General features: G+C 38.9%; 1 protein-coding gene across 2 annotated transcripts; it reads left to right on the forward strand.

Annotated features, from left to right (window-relative positions):
• The first annotated feature begins 3,768 nt into the window (after window positions 1-3,768).
• Window positions 3,769-20,904, forward strand: il2rb (interleukin 2 receptor, beta). 2 transcript variants are annotated; one of them, XM_051941294.1, is made up of 10 exons: window positions 3,769-4,019; window positions 9,623-9,709; window positions 9,885-10,026; window positions 10,209-10,275; window positions 10,475-10,568; window positions 10,791-10,936; window positions 15,815-15,998; window positions 16,188-16,293; window positions 16,383-16,461; window positions 18,787-20,904. In XM_051941294.1, the coding sequence occupies exons 2-10, from the start codon at window positions 9,625-9,627 to the stop codon at window positions 19,540-19,542; spliced, it is 1,659 nt and encodes a 552-aa protein (XP_051797254.1). In that variant the 5' UTR covers window positions 3,769-4,019; window positions 9,623-9,624; the 3' UTR covers window positions 19,543-20,904. The 2 variants fall into 2 exon arrangements, with proteins under 2 accessions (XP_051797254.1, XP_051797255.1); XM_051941295.1 differs by having other exon boundaries at window positions 16,383-18,924.
• The last annotated feature ends 1,271 nt before the right edge of the window (window positions 20,905-22,175 follow it).

The raw sequence follows: 22,175 nt of genomic DNA on the forward strand, positions 1-22,175 counted from the left end.
CATCTGCAAAAAGTGAAATCTTTTGTTCTCGTCCAAACAATTCAACTCCTCTGATACTTGTATTTTGAGTAATGCCCTGGCTCAGTGCCTCAATAAAAATAGCAAATAGTAAAGGACTGCTTGGACATCCTTGTCTGCTTCCTCTTTTGAGTTCAAATGGTTTTGAAAGTGCTCCATTTACCTTTATTCTTGCTTTTGGGCATTTATATAGTGTTTGAATTACTTTTATAAATGATTGATCAAATCCAAATTTTCTCAGAGCTTTATATAGAAATTGCCAATTAACCCGATCAAAGGCCTTTTCTGCATCAAGGCTAATAAGCACCATCTCAATTTGGTTTCAATTTATATAATCTATAATCTGTAAAGTTCGATGAATATTATCCCGCGTTTGTCTCTTTTTAACAAAACCTGTCTGATCTAAACTAATTATTTCAGGCAGTATATTCTCTAGCCTTTTAGAAAGAATATGTGTAAATATCTTGTAATCTTGATTGAGTACACTTACAGGGCGGTAATTTCCACATTCCATTCTGTCCTTCCCTTCCTTAATTATTAGGGATATAGATGCCTCACTCCAAGATGGAGGCATTATTCCATTCTGAATAATATAATTAAATGTTTTTTTAAGGATTGGAACCACAAGGTCTGTCATCTCTTTATACCACTCTGTGGGAAACCCATCAGGTCCTGGTGCTTTGTTGGTTTTAGACTCAGAGATGGCCTTTCTAATTTCTAGTTCAGTTATTTCTGATATAAGAATCTTGTTTTGTTCCTCGTTATCATTATCACCTAGCTCGTCTTACACGCTGCTGCTAGATTGCGACCAAACTTCGTCTCCCTCGTTTTGCTCCACCATTAGAGGGTTATCTTTCTTCTGTTTGGATTTCTTTGGCGGCATTTGATAAAATGTACAATCCCCGTTCTTGCTTATCGAAATTTCTTATAAATTTCGAGTTATTATAGGGATTTAGAGACTTTGTAGTCGGGAGCTCACTCTTTACGGTGTTGCTGTGTCGCCCTCCAGACCGGAAACCCCATCGAGTGTTGAAATTGTTGTGGTCAGGAGTCAGCGAGCAAGGTAAGTAGTTTGAAGTGGCCTGTGGCCTGACTGAAGTTAGCCCAAATGATCAGTAAATCACGGGGGCGGGACATGACACCTGTCAATCACTTACAAGAACAAAATGAATGACAGCCACCGCTGTGTTAACTCGCTGCTATTGGTCAAAAGTCAATGCCCTGTGGGCTGCCTGAAGTTAGCCCAAATGATCAGTAAATCACGGGGGCGGGACATGACACCTGTCAATCACTTACAAGAACGAAATGAATGAAAGCGGACTGTATCTGCTGGGGCTGTAAAAAATAAGCCCATTTAGAGATATTCTATGTTTTTCTTTTGACTGATTGGTGCTGTTGCTACCTTTGATTTCACCTAAACTTAAAACAATCTGTTGTAAGTTATTTGAAAAATAATTTTCTCATCTTTTTTGTGTTGGCCTGGGAGGGCTTAGCCCCATTTATACCAGCCGTCCCCGGACATGAGACAAGGACCAAGTGTTTAGATTTTGGTAGTGATGCCGCTTATAATCTGGATTCACGGCTTTGTTAAGGATTTCCCACTGCCAGATATATCTGCCAGCTGTAACCATGATGTGAACACTGTGTCAGTTACTTGCTGACAGTCACATGATTGCAATCCTACAACAAAATGACCGTGATTTATCAATTGGAAATCATACAAGGAACAAATGATTAAACTGTGTTGTGTTTCTGAGTCCCATCAATTCCAGCTACCAGCTACATATGTAGGTCATGCAATGTAGCAAACCCCAGCCAGACACCTAAATCCAGCCTTATTTAGAACAGATATTCACCTTTCCGTTCTTCACTTATTTCTTCACCTTAAGAGTTTGTCCCAACTAGGTCCTTTTAAGTTTAGACACATCCTTTGCTAGACAGACTAGACTAGATATAGTTAGAATCCCCTCCATGCTCAGTACAAGTAAAACTAGATTCTTGGATAGGGGTTGGACTCTCTCCTCATCCTGAGTTACGCATGGTGAGAGGTGCAGTGCATGTGTTGGACACTCACATGCCACCAGCTCACCACCACTGTGATTGCGTGTTGCCAAGGGGAAAACTCTGACTGTTGTTTCTGCTTATGAACTGAACAGCAGCTTAGATTGCCTTGCCTTCTGGAATTTCTGGGTAGTGTCCTAGAAGGGATTCCCCCGTGGGACTCCTTTCTTTGCCTCAGGCAATCATGTGGGCAATTTTGGAGAAACCCAAAAGGGGTGAATTTGGAGGAAAAGCCTGCCTGATCCAAAATAGAGTAGTGTTCTGTTATTAAACTTACGTGCTAGTCATGAATTGGTCATACCAAACACTATGTTTGAACATAAAGTAGCTCATAAGTGTGCTTGGTACCAGAACACCTTTGGCCAAAGGTTGAAGATCGATTTTGTAGCTAAATCATCAGGTCTGCAGATGTATGTGTTGGACAGTCAGGTGAAGAAAGGAGCAGAACTGCCAAGTGATCACCAGCAGGTGGCGTGGAAGGCTGCCAGACAGACCAGGTAAACACAAACATGTAGTGACGGTAGACGGGGAAAGTCTGCCAAAGGCTCCTGTCTGTGAGGTCCATAACTCCCACCTCTGAAGAAGGTTCTTGTGCTTTCCAAGGTGGTTGGGCACTTGGGCACTTGGAATGCAAGTAGGTCATGAATCCAGGCAGCACTTTCCATCCTATTCATGTACTGCATTTTTGTTGTGTTTATCATCAGTTTTCCTGTCCATTTCAAGTATATGCATTGAGTCATGTGATAAAACAAAATAAGCATGAAAACAACACTGAAGCAACTTGTAAATTTCCACGTATATTACAAAATATAGACCCCTACACCATTTTTTGTAATTTTGCATGAGTCCACGTCACCATTAAAACCCTGGCTTACAATACTTTCCACACGTCCAATTCTACTGATGTTAGATGCCTCAAAAGTATGTGTTGACCCAAGTAAAATACATCATGTACAAAAAATACAATTACATCATGTACATACATGTACAGTTAACAAACATATCTTGCAGTCAGAGGAAATCTCTTGATGCAAGTGGCTTCAGAAATGGAACTTTTGTTTGCTGACCACTGACTGACTGCTGTTGCTTTCACCTTGTTTCCGTTTTGTCTCTGTAGAGGAATTTGAGTGGTATGTAGTGGATGTGCCTGCAGTGGTTGCAGCTATGTTGGCGGTGGTTTTGGTGTTGTACAGCTTGTGTGTGTGTGTGTGTGTGTGTGTGTGTGTGTGTGTGTGTGTGTGTGTGTGCGTGTGTGTGTGTGCGTGTAAATAACCTGATTGTTTTAAATCTGGTAGCTTTAGCATCTTTTATCATTTAAATTTGGCCTGGAAGCTGAATTTCATTGACAGAAACAATTTAGTTGAATACTGTGTAGGTCGTGATTAAAACAGAATGTTCTGTTGCTCTGAATTTATTGCTTTCAGTACAATTATTATTACCTTAAACAAAATGTAATGTGTGTGTGTGTGTGTGTGTGTGTGCGTGGGGGGGGGCACAGTGAACGGTTGCTACTACTAAGTCGGAGGAGGTGCTCTTTTTGCTGTCATCCCCCACCCCCGTCCCACCTCTCACACACACACACACACACACACACACACACACACACACACACACACACACACACCCATCCTTTCTCACTATCACTCACCGCTTCAAGAAGCTTCCTGTAAGCCTCAGACACAAGCTGTGGTTTCAAGTGGAAAATGTCACTGGGCACTTGAAAGAAAACAGAGAGGTGAGAATGAGGATGAGCGATGGATGAATGTGAGTGGCAGAAAGAGAGAGAGAGAGAGGTTGCACAAGAGAGTTACATAGCAATGTGCAAACAAAGTGCATAGGAAAAGAGACGGAAAGACACAGAAGTAAAAGAAACCTCGTCATCTGCCCAGAAGAAACTCCAGTGTGCTTCCTTTTGTTGACCTGCTACAGAGACTGATGAGGTACTGTTTCACTTTTAAAATCTAATCCTGTTAAATGTATTGAATTGAATTGAATTTATTTATTTATTATTTATTTGATAGGGATGATGCAGTTTAACATAGTTCCATTACTTAGCATGAATCTGATGTGCTGCACAGAGAGTTTATAGCAAATGCTAGTTTCCAACTCTTGTCCCTAGATGGGCCTTTAAATATAAAAGTCAGGATGTATAACATCATAAAATAACAGAAAAGTTTACAAAAGAACAATAAAATACATGTTCACATAAAAACAAATAATTACACAAACCAGTTCAAAATAAGTTAATAAAAAAACATTGCAAACTAAGAATGATTACAGCTCTGATTTGCTTTTAGCCAGCACTTGACCTTTGCAGAGAAGGGTTTTAAATCTGTGATTAATTTGATATCGGTTGGTAATGAATTCCAGAGTTTAGAGCCTCTAAAAGAGAAAGCTGACTGTCCAAATGTTGACTTACATTTTGTATGCTACAGTTTCCATTCACCTTGCTTCTTGTTACTCTGCTGCTGTTCTGTCTTTGAATAAATTTGGATAAGAGTTCGGGGGCAAGATTATTAATACATCTGAAAACTAATTTAAGGAATGAAAACTGCATGAAACTTTCAAAGCTCAATAGATTGTATTTTTTCAAAAATGTGGCAGTGGTGCCAATGGATGGGTTTTTTGTCCATTACTTTAAGGGCTTTATTATACAAGGATGACAGACTTTTGATTGTTGAAGGTGAACCCTGGGCCCAAACTGTCATACAGTATGAGAAATGAGAAAAGATCATAGAGTGCATAAATATCTGAGCTGCCTGAATTGGTATGTACTGCCTTATTAATTTAAAACAGTTCAGATTACTTTTCACTGATTTGGCGATTTTCTTCACATGTTTATCAGATCTGAGCTGTGGATCTAAAATGACTCCCAAGAATTTGAATTCATTGACTTCTTGTATTTCTAGAGCCTTTATCTTCACACAAAATCTTTCAAGTTGGCACCGTTTCCTTATGGAGAAGCACATTTTACCGGCAATATATGAATTAAATGAATAAAGTGCCAGTTTCCTGTTACAATTTTAACATGAATAAATTTACAGACTAATGTATCCACGTTACATGGTATGTAGTTTAGTGTTGGTAGCCAATAATATAATGTTCCTTATTTGATTAGTAAGAAAGCACATTAGCTTTTTTTAAAAAGTGGTTGTGTTTTTCCTGTATATGCATGAAGTGCAGAAAGGTGTAATTTTTTGGTCACATAATCCTAATTTGTTTCCTGATGTACACTACCACTCAAAAGTTTTGACACACCTTCTAATTCATTGTTTTTCTTATTTTTTACTACTTTCTCCATTGTAGATACATACTGAAGAAATCAAAACTATGAAGCAAGATATATGGAATTATATAGCAAACAAACAATTGGGAAATGAGTTGTTTTATATTTTAGAGTCCTCAAATTAGCCACCCTTTGCTTTGATTACTGCTTTGCACAGTCTTGACATTCTCTCCATGAGCTTCATGAGGTAGTCACCCGAAATGGCTTTTACTTCACATCTGTGCCTTGTCAAGGTTAATTTGTGGGATTTCTTGCCTTCTGAATGAGATTGGGACCGTCCGTTGTGTTGTGCAGAAGTCAAGTTGGTACACAATTGACAGTCCTATTTGACAACTGTTAGAATCCATATTATGACAAGAACCAATCAGGTAAGTGAAGAGAAACGACAGTCCACCATTACTTTAAGAACTGAAGGTCAGTCAGTCCAGAAAATTGCAAAAACCTTGAATGTGTCCCCAAGTACAGTCGCAAAAATCGTCAAGCACTACGATGAAACTGGCTTACATGAGGAGCAGGAAAGGAAGACCAAGAGTCACCTCTGCTGCTGAGAATAACTTAAGCCGAGTCACCAGCCTCAGAAATCGCAAGTTAACAGCATCTCAGATTATAGCCCAGATAAATGCCAATGGCAGCTTAGGCCCTGTTTACACGAGGATGCTTGCAGGTAAAAACGTCAAAATATTTCAACAAAACACCCTATCGTTTATACGAGGACGGCGTTTTGGGGGCTTAAAAATGCAAAAATTTGTAACCGGCCTCCAGAGTGGAAAAGTTGAAAACTCTCCGCCGTTACGTTTCCATCTAAACAGCAAAACGCAAAACTTTGCTGGAAAAAAAAACTTTGCTGAGATCTGACCACGTCGCGTACGCGATTACGTCACATATGTGCGCCGGTGCTTTGGTTTGCTGGCCGGTACAAAGAAGTAAACAAATTCCGTTTTGGGTTTTGTGACCAAAGTGGTTCGAAGCAGTAGTTCGACCTCTTCGTCTGTCCAAACAAAGTTCTTCTTACTAGTCGCCAACTGACATTTACCGCGGCGGAGATCCGAAAAGGGAGATAGTACGCATGCGCGTAGACATGGCGAAGTTTTATCACAGTGCCACCTAGCTGCCTGGCATGCATGTCCAATCGAATTCCAAACACTATAGAGTCATCGTATATACGCAGATTTCCTTCAAAGCCGCTCGTCTAAACGTGAAATAAAAAGTGAAGACAAGACGCCACTTTTGCGTTTCTGTCAAGATGGTCCTCGTATAAATGTAGTCTCAGACTGCTGCGCCTAGGAGCGCGCTGTCTATCTTGAGGAAAAGGGGAAAAAAAGGGCATGTGGGATCGGGTAGGGATAGCAGAGGGTAAAATGAAAAAAAAAGGTTCGTTTTACCAAATGTAACCTCTAATGTTGGGAAATTCAATTTGAGAAGGAACCTGAAAAAAAACAAACCCGCAACAGGCAAAGCATGACATGAGACAAGGTTAGTTGGGATTAGGATGGGGTAGTGGGGAGGGAGCTCAGCACAGTTAGTCGGTCTCCTATAGGTGGCTTGCAAATGATGTCACATCCGCCTCATTACCTATGCATATCATGAAGTGGTGGTCAGCGGAGCTGATTGTTGACTGCAGCGAGCGTGGCTAACGTTCACTCATCGGTCAAAAATGCCTTTTGCGTGTGTTGTTTTAGGTTGTTCTAATCGATCAAATTACGAAATTGATAAAGGATACGTCAGGGTTCCTCGTGAAGAGATTAAAAAAGGACCTCGCACTAAGGATTTTACAAAAAGACGCAGAGAAAAATGGCTCGCTAACATTTCCTTAAGTTCGAAGGGAGCGGAGTCAAAGAATGCCAGAGTCTGTGGCGATCACTTCGTTAAAGGTTAGTGAATTATTATGATATACATGCCTAGAGCCTTTCTGTGTTGGTTTTAAGACCCATTCTTTAAAGATTGGTAACACTAACTACCCACTTAACAATCCAACATTCGCTGTTTTTAGCTTGTTTACTCTCATCCAAAATGACGGTTTCTGTTGATAGGCAAACGAAGCAGTCAGTGTAGTACGATTTTAACCAGTGTAATATTCTCACATTGTTCAACAGGGCGTCCTAGCAGGAACTGAGATGTGGCTAGCATATATACACTGTCACTAGCAAAACTGTCACATTGAAGGATTATTTACCCTGCCATGCAGGCGCAGTGCGCGGTTATTATTTCTCCATCTTCTTTTATCAACAACCAGGTATGAGTTGGTGTTTTTAATAAACATTGCGAATGTTTCACCTGAAAAGAACAGCAGAAACACGTTTTAGCATCCACCGAGCTAACACACCTAGCAAGTACAAGTTTACATAAATCGTTACTTACACGGCTTTTTATGATGCAGGATTTGTCTTTCAGGATCTTAACTCCGACTTCTTTAACCCATCCACAGACAAAGAAATTGTATGAATCCATGCTTTTCCAAGCCTTCATTTGTTTAGCAGTGCAAAAGCTTGTTTGTAGCACCAGATAGTTTGAGATATCAGGGAACTGAACTGGCGGATATTTTTCCAACTCGTAGGTCAAATCCTTCGTGGATAACGCATACGGATCTATGCCATCACAAAATTTGAGTTTTTCGATGTATGGAGTTTGAGAATTAGAATCTAAAGCACGAAAATACTCCGATAAAGAGTCGTGTTTTCTTTGCTCTGCGGCAGCCATTTTGGTTGGCCTGACCACTACTTAATTAACCGGAAGTTAATGCTACCGCTAAAGTCACATGTTTGCAAGCCACCTATGCAGCTGCCACGCCAGAGCGCTCTGCGCACAGGATTCCTGAGCACTGTACATCGCATGTGGGAAGCTTGTGGAGGCGGTGGGGAGGGGGGATGGGCATGTGTGTGTGAATGTGAGCTCAGTCCTCAGTTCATGAGTCCAATATGCATGTATGCGTGTAGCCAATCTCCTTTCGTCCCAGACCCCGGTGTCTCAGTTCGCGAGGTAGTCCTTGGACCAGGACCCAAAATTTCAGATATCGGTACCACCTGAGGTGACCAGTTCTTTTTGGTATTTTTAACATACTATATGTCTATAGTTTGCATTTTGATATGATAGCCCTTGCATACTCACAGCTAAATATATGTTATCACTCGTTTAATGGACATGACCCACAATGAAATGCATGGAGTCTGAGCCAAAAGTCCTATGAACACAACAGGACAATTTGATGGGATGTTTCTTCATTGCGAAAAAAATATGAAATGTGACATGCTACACATGACCTGAATAATAACTTTACAGCACAGAACAATATTATAACAAACATGAGAGTGTCTGCGTGTGTATGTGTGTGTGTTGATAGGGAGTATGATGGGGGCGGGAGTTGGGAGGGATGTGGGGCATTGTCTTTTTAACTTGTTAAGCACTTTGTGCTACTTCATGTATGAAAAGTGCTATAGAAATAAACTTTGATTGATTGATTGAGACTGAGAAAGATTTTGTTACTATGGTAACAAGATTATCTGTAAGCAGGACGGGACAATAAAATAGGGAAAATTTGACAAACAATTTCAAAGTTGAATTAATATATACATTTTATTTATTTTTATTAATATATTTTATGTATATATTTTAATTAATATATAAATACATTCCAAAAATGTTGCAATTTTGCAGTTCAGAGTGTAGGGTGCTGGGATATGTAGTGTTTGTCTACATTCAGGCAGAAATAGGTACAGCTGGACAGCCTTAAAAAATGTAATTTTGCAGCTGTGGGCCTCATAGGGTTAAATGGCTTGCAATACAGCGGTTATGGTGAAGTGACAGTTTCACAAAAAAGTGATTAAGCTGCCAGTATGGAAAGGCTATCACATCTTAATGTACTTATATTAACCCAATGTACATTTTAGTACCACTTTGGTTTGGTCACCTGAGGTGGTATCAATATCTGGTCTGGCCCATGGACTAAGGGTTGGAAGCGCGATAACACAGCAGGTTGCTATGGAGACGTCCTCGGTTGGACCGGTCGAACTTCCAGAGGAGTTTGTTATTGTTCCAGGGGCACCACAATGTAATCAGTATCCTTCTTGTTTAGGTGGGGGAGAGGAGCGATTTCACCTTCCCCCTACTACTGAGGGGAAGCAACAAGCAGAAGAGATTTGCTTGGGCCAAGAAGATTTAAATCTAAATTTAAATCTTCAGATTTATACCTGGTTTTACATAAATATAAATGCTAACGGTACAATATGTGATTTCTCTCGTTTATTCTCTCTCATATTGCAGTCATGACGATGGAGATGCTGGATTCGCTATGTGTCCTCATAGTTCTGTTTTCAGTGCATGCAAGACACTCTCACACAGGGTCACATGGTATGGGTACTTACATATTGCTTCTCTGTGTCATTATTACTATTTAAAGTTAAAAAATTTGTTATCTAATTACATACAGGGATCACCAGTCTTTCTAAACCTGAAGTCCAGTGATACTGATAAAACGATCCTGTCCTCATCTCTTTCCTCTTGTCTGTTATGTCTCTCACTTAAGAACTCTTGTGCACAAATGACTTTGTCAACAATGTCAGGTGTACATGGAACAGATCTTCTGTGGGTCCTGATGTGGACTGTTGGATCTTTGGCGAAAAGAAAGGCATCAAGCCAAAAAGCAAGATACAACCTGAAATAATTATGTAAGATATTTTAGCTATTGTGCAACTATACTATTGTATAACTGCTTGCCAAAAATTATGAATATTTGCTCAGTTGTATAGAGATGTTCAGAAAGACCTTTACTTTGGGAGATGAAAATGTTTTAAAATTGTTCACTACTGAGTAGATTGGTGATCTTTTCAATTTTTTCTTTTTTACCTAGCCGAAAGTGTCAGCTGAAACAGCACAGAAACTCTCTACCTGGCTGCAATTTTGTGTTTGAGCATAGAGTAAGTCTCTATTATTCAAAAAAACATTCAAACATACCATGGATCTTACCCTATTGATAACTTTTTTGTTGTTTTTCTTTGTCAGCCATAGAGTCAGAATTACTGTCACACATTAAAACAGAAATCTACAGTCCTTTGCTGGTAGATTATCAACACAATTGCTGTGGTCATATTTTACTGATTTACTGGGCCCCTACAGGAATTCTACCTTTTTGAAGTAATGCCAAACATCAGTGTGAAGTGTAATGACACGTTGGTGGAGAACCTGGAGAACTATACGCCACACAATCACAGTGAGTGGCTTTTCCTTCCTCAAAATAGTTGCCATTTAAGTTTCCTTTAATAAGTTATTCCCAGACCTTCTTATTAAAGGCATAATAATAACAACAACAATAATAAGAAGAAGAAGATGAAGATTTTATAAAATGAGTCATATATTGCTAGAAAAGGAATCTGTATCACTTCTCTTACACATATGTATCTGTGTTTGTTTGTGTGTGCATTTGTGTCAAAAGTTAAAATGCATCCTCCAGGTGTTCTCAATATCAGCAGCAATGGCAGTGACACCCTGATATCGTGGAGACCAGGTTGCCCTGTCTCTAGGTTTTTCACATCCTTTGATTTCCAAGTTCAGATCAAACAGAATAACCAGTCTTGGAGGGTAAGTGCACATGTATCCATTGATATTCTATAAACAAAAAATACAATGCCATATCTATTGCGCTTTTTTATGTAGCAGTCTGTTTGAGCATCAAAGTAAATCATACAACATAACAAGATCTAGAGTCTGCTACAGTTGTGGCTCTGTCCTGTCTGTCAGCTCAAGCCATTTTGACCGAAGTTTTTGTTCTGATGATTTGAAGGACTGTTTAATTTCATTGATGGATAAGGATATAGATAAGGAGAAGATATTACTTTTACTCTTTTATTTACTATAAACAAAGGTTTATGTATATGTGGTTCTGAAACAAGATATACATTGAAATAAGTAAATAATAACTGCAGTATCACAAAGCTGTCAGATACCCTACAAATCAACATTCCCATATCATCTACAGAAATTAAACCGCATAAATCTGCTGAACATCTGCAGTAATAAAGGAAAAGATTGACAAACTAAGTACTTTCACATTTCAAGAAAACACATCCCTGACTACACATGCAACAGCAAGGCATCAACTATTACAGTGCATTGTGAAAGTATTCGGCCCCCTTGAACTTTTCAACCTTTCGCCACATTTCAGTCTTCAAACATAAAGATATAAAATTTTAATTTTTTGTCAAGAATCAACAACAAGTGGGACACAATCGTGAAGTGGAACGAAATTTATTGGATATTTTAAACTTTTTTAACAAATAAAAACTTGAAAAGTGGGGCGTGCAATATTATTCGGCCCCCTTGCATTAATACTTTGTAGCGCCACCTTTTGCTGCAATTACAGCTGCAAGTCGCTTGGGGTATGTCTCTATCAGTTTTGCACATCGAGAGACTGAAATTCTTGCCCATTCTTCCTTGCAAAACAGCTGGAGCTCAGTGAGGTTGGATGGAGAGCGTTTGTGAACAGCAGTCTTCAGCTCTGCCCACAGATTCTCGATTGGATTCAGGTCTGGACTTTGACTTGCCCATTCTACCACCTGGATATGTTTATTTGTGAACCATTCCATTGTAGATTTGGCTTTATGTTTTGGATCATTGTCCTGTTGGAAGATAAATCTCCCTCCCAGTCTCAGGTCTTTTTCAGACTCCAACAGGTTTTCTTCCAGAATGGTCCTGTATTTGGCTCCATTCATCTTCCCATCAATTTTAACCATCTTCCCTGTCCCTGCTGAAGAAAAGCAGGCCCAAAGCATGAGGCTGCCACCACCATGTTTGACAGTGGGGATGGTGTGTTCAGGGTGATGAGCTGTGTTGCTTTTACGCCAAACATATCGTTTTGGATTGTGGCCAAAAAGTTTGATTTTGGTTTCATCTGACCAGAGCACCTTATTCCACATGTTTGGTGTGTCTCCCAGGTGGCTTGTGGCAAACTTCAAACCAGACTTTTTATGGATATCTTTGAGAAATGGCTTTCTTCTTGCCACTCTTCCATAAAGGCCAGATTTGTGCAGTGTACGACTGATTGTTGTCCTATGGACAGACTCTCCCACCTCAGCTGTAGATCTCTGCAGTTCATCCAGAGTGATCATGGGCCTCTTGGCTGCATCTCTGATCAGTCTTCTCCTTGTTCGAGGTGAAAGTTTAGAGGGACGGCCGGGTCTTGGTAGATTTGCAGTGGTCTGATAGTCCTTCCATTTCAGTATGATTGCTTGCACAGTGCTCCTTGAGATGTTTAAAGCTTGGGAAATCTTTTTGTATCCAAATCCGGCTTTAAACTTCTCCACAACAGTATCTCGGACCTGCCTGGTGTGTTCCTTGGTCTTCATGATGCTCTCTGCACTTTAAACAGAACCCTGACACTATCACAGAGCAGGTGCATTTATACGGAGACTTGATTACACACAGGTGGATTCTATTTATCATCATCAGTCACTTAGGACAACATTGGATCATTCAGAGATCCTCACTGAACTTCTGGAGTGAGTTTGCTGCACTGAAAGTAAAGGGGCCGAATAATATTGCACACCCCACTTTTCAGTTTTTTATTTGTTAAAAAAATATAAAATATCCAATAAATTTCATTCCGCTTCACGGTTGTGTCCCAATTGTTGTTGATTCTTGACAAAAAATAAAATTTTTATATCTTTATGTTTGAAGCCTGAAATGTGGCGAAAGGTTGAAAAGTTCAAGGGGGCCGAAAACTTTCACAAGGCACTGTATATTGCATCAGTACAAACATCAATGAGCAAGTAGATGTTGATTATTAAACCAATACTTAACTAACACAATATCCACAATATTAAAAGTGAAACTAAACAAACAACTTATTTGTAAAATGCCCACACACACTGAAGAAAAGGGATGCAGCCAACACTCCTCAAATATATAAACCATAAAATACAGTCTTCACAAGCACCGTCTTCTGACCTTTCCACAAACTTGGAATGAGGGTCTTCTTTTGCAGAGCAGTGGAGCATAGTGCCCTCTAATTAGGTAATTGCTTGGTTTCCTATTTAACTGGCCAGGGGCCTCATTTATAAAGCTTGCATATGCACAAAACAGGGCTAGAAAGTTTCTACACAAAGGTTGTGATTTATAAAAACAAACTTGGCGTGAGAATGTGCGCACCAGTGCACCAACCTTGATGCTTGATGCTTGCGTACACACAAAACAGGGCTAGAAAGTGGCGTAAATCACAACCTTTGCGTAGAAAGTGGCGTACGCTGTGTACGTTGTGATGCATTTACAAAGAAAACGTTTTAATAAAAATAATAAAATATTTAGTTTTAAAGTTTATTTTACCAATTTATGTAAATGTGCCTTCAAGAAAGTTTACAACACGTGTGAAAACTGACAGAGAAGCTTTTTTTTTTATCACATTTTGTGCATATAAACATTTAGATAACATGTAGTCAGCAAACTAAAGTTTGTCCACCAAACAATGTTGGCTGAAAGGTATAAATTGGGCTGATAACATGGGCTACAGTCATTGCAGAAGTAATATCACCATGGGCAAAGCAAAAGAACTGTCTCAAGAGATCAAAAAGAGGATCATTAACCTTCACAAGTCAGGATTAGGCTACCGAAAGATGTCTAAGATGTTGGGAATTTCTGTTTCAACTATCGGGACAATAATAAGAAAGTGGAAGGTACACAACACCACGTCGACATTGCCAAGGTCTGGAAGACCATCAAAGATATCTTCACGTGCCAGGGCTAGCATAGTTAGAACAGTGAAAACCAGCCCACGAACAACACTCAAGTCGCTGCAGAATAGTCTGAAGAATGCAGGAACAACTGTGTCTTTGACAACAATTTCTTCAGTCTTGCATAGTGCAGACCTTTTCTCCAGAAGGGCAAGGAAGACTCCACTTCTGAAAAAACGACATCTTGAAGACCGTCTAAACTTTGCCAAGACTCATTTTGAGGACACAGAAGATGACTGGGCTCGAGTTTTATGGTCAGACGAGACCAAGATTGAACTTTTTGGAAATAAAGGTCATGACCATGTGTGGCATCAGAAGAACGAGGCTCACAACCCTAATAGTACCATTCCAACTGTGAAGCAACTTGATGTTCTGGGGCTGCTTTTCAGCATGGGGAACTGGACGTCTTGTTGATGGAAGGACGAATGCAGCCAAATACAAGGAGATATTGGAGGAAAACCTCTTCCAGTCTGCAAAGCAGCTCAGGATGGGTCGTGGATTTATATTTCAAAAGGACAACGACCCGAAGCATAAGTCGCATTTAATGGCTGAGTGGTTCAAGAAAAAACGTCTGACAGTCCTGGAATGGCCAAGCCAGTCACCAGATTTGAATCCGATTGAAAACTTATGGAGAGAACTGAAGGTAGCGGTTGCCAGTCATAATCCTGGAAGTTTCCAGCAACTGGAAGAACTGTGTAAGCAGGAGTGGTCCAAAATTCCAGTAGAGAAGTGTAGGAAGCTTATCTCCACATACAAGAAACGATTACAAGCAGTTATAGACAACAAAGGACATATTACAAAGTACTGAGAATATGTGTTGTAAACTTTCTTGAAGGCACGTTTACATAAATTTGTAAAATATACTTTAAAACTAAATATTTTATTTTTTTAATAAAAGTTTTCTTTGTAAATGCCTTTGCTGTTGTTTTTGTTAAGAAATATAATGATAAGCATGGTCTAATTTATTAAAACATTGATTCTGACTATGTGTTGTAAACTTTCTTTAATGGCTGTACCATTATGTTAACACCCTGACAGTCCCTCATTAGCTAGGTATCAAAGCAGCTTGGTTGGCAAGGTCCATCCATAATTCAATAAACTGGGATGCTATTGTCTCTCATTCTACAGTCAAAACATGCAGGAAAAAACAGCCAACCTTTGGGGTTAATGCATTATTTACACATTATGCTTTATACTAAATTTGCGTACAAAGTTCATTAAATTAAAAACCATTAAGAAAATAAACAATTACTTACCAAACTTGATATCCTATAATCCCACAATGGTCTGTTAGCAAAAGTTTGCATTGCCTATCCTTCCAACACAAGACGACAAAATTAATTATTCCTTCTATATAATTTTTTTTTGATAGAATCACCAGAGCACTGAAAAAAGTGAGTGAATTTAGCAAATACTATTATAGTAATTTGTTGGAAAAATGTATTGATATAACACTTTATGAAAGAAGGTGATGCTGTTTCAGTGGAAGTCAGAGATGTCTTGGGACCCGCCCCTATTGGCTGTTAGTTGTCTTACATTTTACACTTCCATTTTGGCTCCACTTTTCAGAGCAAGTGGCTAGGTCGATCTTATAGTGTATGTTTTTACGCATGGGTCATATGAATTCAATGACAGAACTGATCCTGTTCATGATATAAATTATTGTGACAATGTGAGATTGTAGTTGTCATGATGCCTTCTGATTTTGATGGGCCAAATTTTCATCTGTCAACAGGAAGCCAGGACTTTGTCCACACAGGAACAAGAGCTAAGAATACCTGCCTGGCAGCTAATAGGGCACTGGCAAGTCAGGGCAAGAGTCAAGCCCACTAAAAGGAACAACAGCCACTGGAGCAACTGGAGTCCTACGACATCCTGGGTCGGAGCGACAGGCAGGGTGGACACATCAGATAATCAAGGTAGCCCAGCTTTTCTCGTGTCAGCACAGTAATTCTGATTTCAATCAGCTGGAAAATGTAGACATACAGTTTGTTTCAGGGCATTTATCAAGCACAGGCAACAAAGTAACATGTGGGGTTGCTTCCGTGTAGACTCTGGAAGCAGTCTGGTAAATACTTTCATTTTACAGCATCAGCCCTTTGTTTCAGAATGTTGGCTGGATCAGACGTCACTGATAATATGTGGACTGATATTCACCTTGTGTCTCATTACTGTTGCAATGCTGGCTGTTTACAGGAGCTGCAAGACCAGGGGGTGAGTATGCTGTAGCCTTGTGTCTTTGTCTGAATATGGGTCTTTACATGCAGTACGTCTAATCTAATGTTTTACTCATGTTGTTTCAGGCTTCTCAAAGGAATGCCAATACCAAACCCTTCAAAGTACTTCTGCACTCTCCATTCTGTCCAAGAAGGAAATCTCAAAGTATAAATAAGTGTTCCAACCAAAACTTAAGGATTTTACCATAATATTCTATCAAATGTATAATTTTGACACATCAGAGCTTGCAGGCATGATAATTCAGTAGGGTTCATATTTCTTGCAACGTTGAAGTATTGTGAACTGCACTTCTTGAATGTCTCTTTTAATCCTTTTGGATTAATATGTCAGGTGGATAAAATCAATGTTCAGTTAGTAAAACCTTTTAACTTTCATCTGCACTTCCTCATTCAACATTTATACCATAGCAACTGATTCAAACATGTCTCAGCCTAAAAGTAAAGATTTTTCTGCCACAATTCCAGCCACAACTGAAGAAAAAGACCTCGCTGAGTAAAAGCTTTCATATTTTGCGAAGTTTTATTATTGAAAGGAAATAAAACTACCAAAAGTACAACAACTTGGTCAGAATCAACAGTGTCAAGTCATATTTTAGCCTGCTTTACTGTAAAACAATGCGTTATTTACTGCAGAATATTCAAAACCATTAGGTTAAATAGAAAAAGGGCGATTGTCGAAGGCCCTGCGACAGACTGGCGACCTGTCCAGGGTGTCCCCTGCCTTTGCCCGAGTCAGCTGGGATAGGCTCCAGCACCCCCTGCGACCCTAGTGAGGATAAAGCGGTGTATAGAGAATGGATGGATGGATGATTGTCGAAGTACATTCAGTATCACAGCTACTATCCCAAGTAGGGGACTTCCTGGACAGGTCACCACCTGGACAGGTCACCAGTCTATCACAGGGCTACACATAGAACTCATATTCACACCTACATACAAACCTGCATATGGGCAATTTTAGAATTATCAATTAACCTAAGCATGTTTTTTAACTGTGGGAGGAAGCCGGAGTACCAGGAAAAAAGCCACACATGCACAGGGAGAATGTGCAAACTCCATGCAGAAGATCCCAGGTGCAGACCTGACGCGAACCGGGGATCTTGTAGCTGCAAGGCAACAATTTCCTAAGCATTAAAAATACAAATGTAATGGTAATTTATCCAACTACTGCTTGCCCATTTTAATTCCCAATGATGGCATATTTTGACTTTCAAGTACATCTTACCACCTTGTAGGTCTGGCAACAACAGCCCACTGGTATAAGATTGAAATGACATACATATAGAAAAGCAGTAATACCATTCTATAAGATATTTTTAATGTAAGTTCTATATAAAACTTTATTAATTTTTTGTATACACTTATATTCTGAAAAATAAGTTTTTATAGTAAGAATGTTTAGCTCTTTAAAATTTGGGAAAAGTATAATATGTAGAACTACAAGTGTGTAGTTGCCTGAAATGTCATTTCTCAAGTGAAGTATAGGTAACACTACTAAAACATTCTCACTGGAACAAATTGTTTAATGTATTAAAAATCTGACTGCAGCAAACAGCTGTTGAATTCTATGTTATACTTCAGTCACCTGTCAAAATATGCAATAGAACTCAGTCATTATTTACACATAAAGTTAATTTTGATCTGGCTTTTCAATTCCAACACCACAAAATGTACTCCTCAGAATTTTTGTCATTTTCATGCCTGGGAAACATCCAACTGAGCAGGAAGGGATCTGCACGACTGTTTCAGTGGTTTTGTAATCCTCACAAGTTTTGAAATTGGGAGAGGGAAATATTCACTTTTGCTCTAAATCTCAATAGTAGAGAACAGCAAAATGTTCTTGTACATGATATTGTTAGAACTTTCTGTCCAGCAGAGAAAAAGTAACAAAGTGCTCTCTGTCACACGTACACAGACAGCCAAAATAGTTAGTAGTAATGCAGTAATCATATTTTGCCAAAGCTCTGAAAACTCTTGATTCTGATAGGTACTAAGGTGTGGATTAATATTTAGTACCTAAACAATTCAACTGCATTAGCTATCATGGAAATTATGGAAAGAACAAATTGTTAAATTTTATCCTTTACATAACAGAAGACGTGTTTTAAAGATATAAGCATTTACATGAGAGTCAGATGATTTTGAGAAGATGTTAATGGTTGAATTATTAAAAATGCAGAGTCTAAATTTTTGGACCCTGGCTAGAGACAAAAAATTGGAATTTCTCAGCCCTTTATTTTTCAATTTTGAATTGTCTTTTTAAAAAATCTTCCTTGCATTAGATCCCTAATATTCTGAAAATGAAAGTACTAGATTGCCGGTATACACATTTAAGTTCTCTGTCGAAACCTGTGCTTTTTTAAAATGTCAACCTTAAATTTCATTTCATTGCTACGTAAAGCAGGATAATGCACACTCAGCATTGTTCGGGTGTATTTTGGAGCTTGAATCTCTCTTTCTCTTTTTCTAGAAATGGCTGAATCCTCTGTCAGTTTCTGAACCATTCTTCACAGCTGAGCCATGTGACCACATTTCATCGGTAGAGGTGTGTGAGGACTGGGATGTCCCTTCAGCCTCTCCGTCTTCTGGCTTCATCAGCAGCCTGGTTTACTTCCAGAGTTACCCTGCTCCTAACACAGACACCATTGGGGTTATTGACAATTCCTCCTCTTCATCTAGTTTCTCCAACATGGGCTACTTCATGTCTAGCTCTTCTAGTTTATTAGCTCGAGCTGACCCCATGTCACCCTATCAGGATAATTATCACAATCCAAACAACAGCAACAACCTTAAGCCTAAATCTTCCCTCTGCCCTTCACACACCACTTGTCCAGCCTATGAAAGTTTGAAGAGTGAGCCTCAAAGCCCAGACTCTGGTTTTGGCATTAGAAAAGGAGATGAAAAGGAAGATGAAAAGGACATGGGCATAGACGGGGAGCAGGTTTTGGATGATTGCAACTCTCATTTTCTCATCCTGCCTCTACATCTTCCTTCCCAGACATGCTCTCCATCCTTGTCTCCCGTATGTTTTCATCCAGCCAGTGTAGCACAGATATTCTCTGACAGCCAGCAAGTGGATGCACGTGTGATGACTGCTGGCATTACCTCAGGACAGCTTATGACTGGTGCAATTTGCAGGTCTGCTTCCATGCCAATGGAGCCCTCTAAAAGTGGTTATCTGACACTCAAAGAGCTGCAGACAACATTCAGCAATAAATCCATCTAATCTTTTTTAATTAGAATTGATCAGTGTTCATTTTAAATTCAATCTTTGTCTACATCAAAAACAACCTGACTCGTGAATTCTGACTGAATTGTAGTTACAAGCATCTCAAGCAGAAAATATTACACTTGTGCAGTTACAACAAAAGAAATGCTTAATAGATTAATTTTCGGCATACTTTAAACAGGAGTTTATTCATTTTTGGCCACTCATGGGTAGCAGAACTGAAAACACAAATGACACAGCTTGTTATAAAGCCTTTATGGCAAACCTATCAACAAACAGTATTGTTGATGAAAACAAGTCTAACATTTACTCTTCTTTTTGTTCTTTTGTCTCTATGCACTAACATCTAGGAATAACATGTAGCTGTTGAGTTGCTATGTGCTTCAATATGGCCACAAGCTAGTTGCAAATGTTTTCACTTGCTGTTGGAAATGAAGCATTTATTGAATTTGGTTTGACCTTTCTAAGTTGTGAGATAATTCTGTGTCATTCAGTGCTCTCAACAAAAGATTCCTTTGATTTTTTACATGCTAGTAGTTATTAGTAGCAGTGATCAATGATTAGCAGAAAAAGTCCAGAGCAGCTTTGAAGTTAACTATTAAAATGTTATGCCATTCAGATCAAGTGGCCTGTAAGAAGGAGCTAAATAGAAAACAATCCATCAACAGCAAAGATAAATATAACCAATGCAGGTGTCAATGACATTCTAGTGTTGTCTTGTGTTGTGTGTTGTTGTTGTAATCATTCAAATCAGAGTCTAATTAAATTCATGAGGAGGTTATTCTGGAAAAATACACATGTTCACACAGCATGTGCAGAAGAATAACCTGGTCTTTCATTTAGTGTTAAAGGGCTGGGTCAGTAAATAGAAGGTGAAGAATCACCCAGTTCTGTAACAAAGTAATAACAAAACTTCCAATAAAGGGTCTGCAACTGTCCTCCAGGAACAATTTATGAAACGAATGCAGTTTAATATATGTTTACATATTAAAATGCTTGGAAATGTATCAAGTTCATAACATTAAAACATTAGCTAACTATTTTTTTCTACACTGATCTACTGTCAAGAAATGCAGCTGGTTTATGTTCCTGTTCTGTCTGCCTGTTAATTTTTTTTATTTCTTTTGTGCTACTTCTGATCTTTGTGCTTCTGTCTATTGTACTGACAGTACAAATGTACTTTTGTGCTTAAAAGGATAGCAGATTAATTTATTACACTGCTGAATTTAGACTTGTGCATTGTACATCAGTGAGTTCAGTGATACATGTTGCCAGTTTTATCTCTATAAATGTAGTATATACCATTTTGCACAAAGCAACATCTGTGCAAAGACCAAACAAAATAAAAACTCAGCAAGAAATGGGTCACCTTTTGACTTCCTGTGTCACTGCAGAATGGAAACTGAGAAGTAGGCATCTACTGTTGTACGCAACAAACAACTTGAACAGGGTGGGAGACAACTTCAGTTGTGTGTGTTTGGGTTGGTCTGATTCTGTGTGTGCAGCTTTTAGTGTTTACATGTCCTGTCAGGTGGTCCCGGTGGTGTATGTGAGAGGGAGTGTGTGTATTAAAATGTGGTTTGACATTTAACTCTGACACAACCAGTGACATCCGCTCACCTCTCAAAGAATTTTCAATATTTAGCCATGTCAGTAGGGAAACCACACAAGACATTGCTTTTCATCAGCGTTTCTAAACTCTCTTTTTTCAATTTTACAGCAACTTAATAATTTATACTTCTTCCCTAACTGATATCTAGCCACTTCATTAAATTGCACAAAAACAACAATATTTGTTTAACATACAGCCTTCATAATTATTTGTCCATTTTCTTGTTACTCAAATTCCACTACATGGCTGGTTATGTTAACCCAAATTGAGGAACTATGCAATATTCAACCCAACTGTAGGTGAAAAGAAAAACTCTCACGATTCTCCACTGAAATTGAAACTTTTTTTCTAAATAAATATTGTGAGTCCTCACAGAGAAAGACAAACTACACTACCAGTCAAAAGTTTGGACACACATTTTCATTTAATGGTTTTTTATTTAATCGTTCATGTCTATGTACATTGTAGATTGTCACTGAGGGAATCAAAACTAAGAATAAACACATATAGTACCCATGTAGTAAACAAAAAAGTGTGAAATAAGTCGAAACATGTTTTAGATTTTAGATTCTTCAAAATAGCCACCTTTTGCTTTGATGACTGCTTTACAAACTCTTGGCATTCTCTCAGTGAGCTTCATGAGGTAGTCACCTGAAATGGTTTTCACTTCACAGCTGTGCCTTGTCGAGGTTAATTTGTGAAATTTCTTGCCATCTTAATGGGTTGGTTGACAGCCCTATGTGACAACTGTTAGAATCTATATTATGGCAAGAACTAATCAGCTAAGTAAAGAGAAATGACAGTCCATCATTACTTTAAGAACTGAAGGTCAGTCAATCCGGGAAATTGCAAAAACTTTGAACTTTGTATCCCTAAGCGCAGTCACAAAAACCAACAAGCTCTACAATAGTTTGCATTTAGTTGGACCATCATTTATTTCTCAGCAGGACAATGACCCCAAACACACCTTCAGGCTGTGTAAAGGCTATTTGACAAAGAAGAAGAGTGATGGAGTGCT

The sequence above is a fragment of the Acanthochromis polyacanthus genome, chromosome 21 (assembly GCF_021347895.1).
Source record: "Acanthochromis polyacanthus isolate Apoly-LR-REF ecotype Palm Island chromosome 21, KAUST_Apoly_ChrSc, whole genome shotgun sequence".
Classification (NCBI taxonomy): domain Eukaryota; kingdom Metazoa; phylum Chordata; class Actinopteri; family Pomacentridae; genus Acanthochromis; species Acanthochromis polyacanthus.

Bases quoted from the DNA above. Each gene is read 5' to 3' on its own strand.
- il2rb (XM_051941294.1), top strand. From the start codon at position 9,625: ATGACGATGGAGATGCTGGATTCGCTATGTGTCCTCATAGTTCTGTTT. The intron at 10,027-10,208 runs GTAAGATATTTT...TTTTTTACCTAG, and splicing joins ATACAACCTGAAATAATTAT to CCGAAAGTGTCAGCTGAAAC. The intron at 10,937-15,814 runs GTAAGTGCACAT...ATCTGTCAACAG, and splicing joins AGAATAACCAGTCTTGGAGG to GAAGCCAGGACTTTGTCCAC.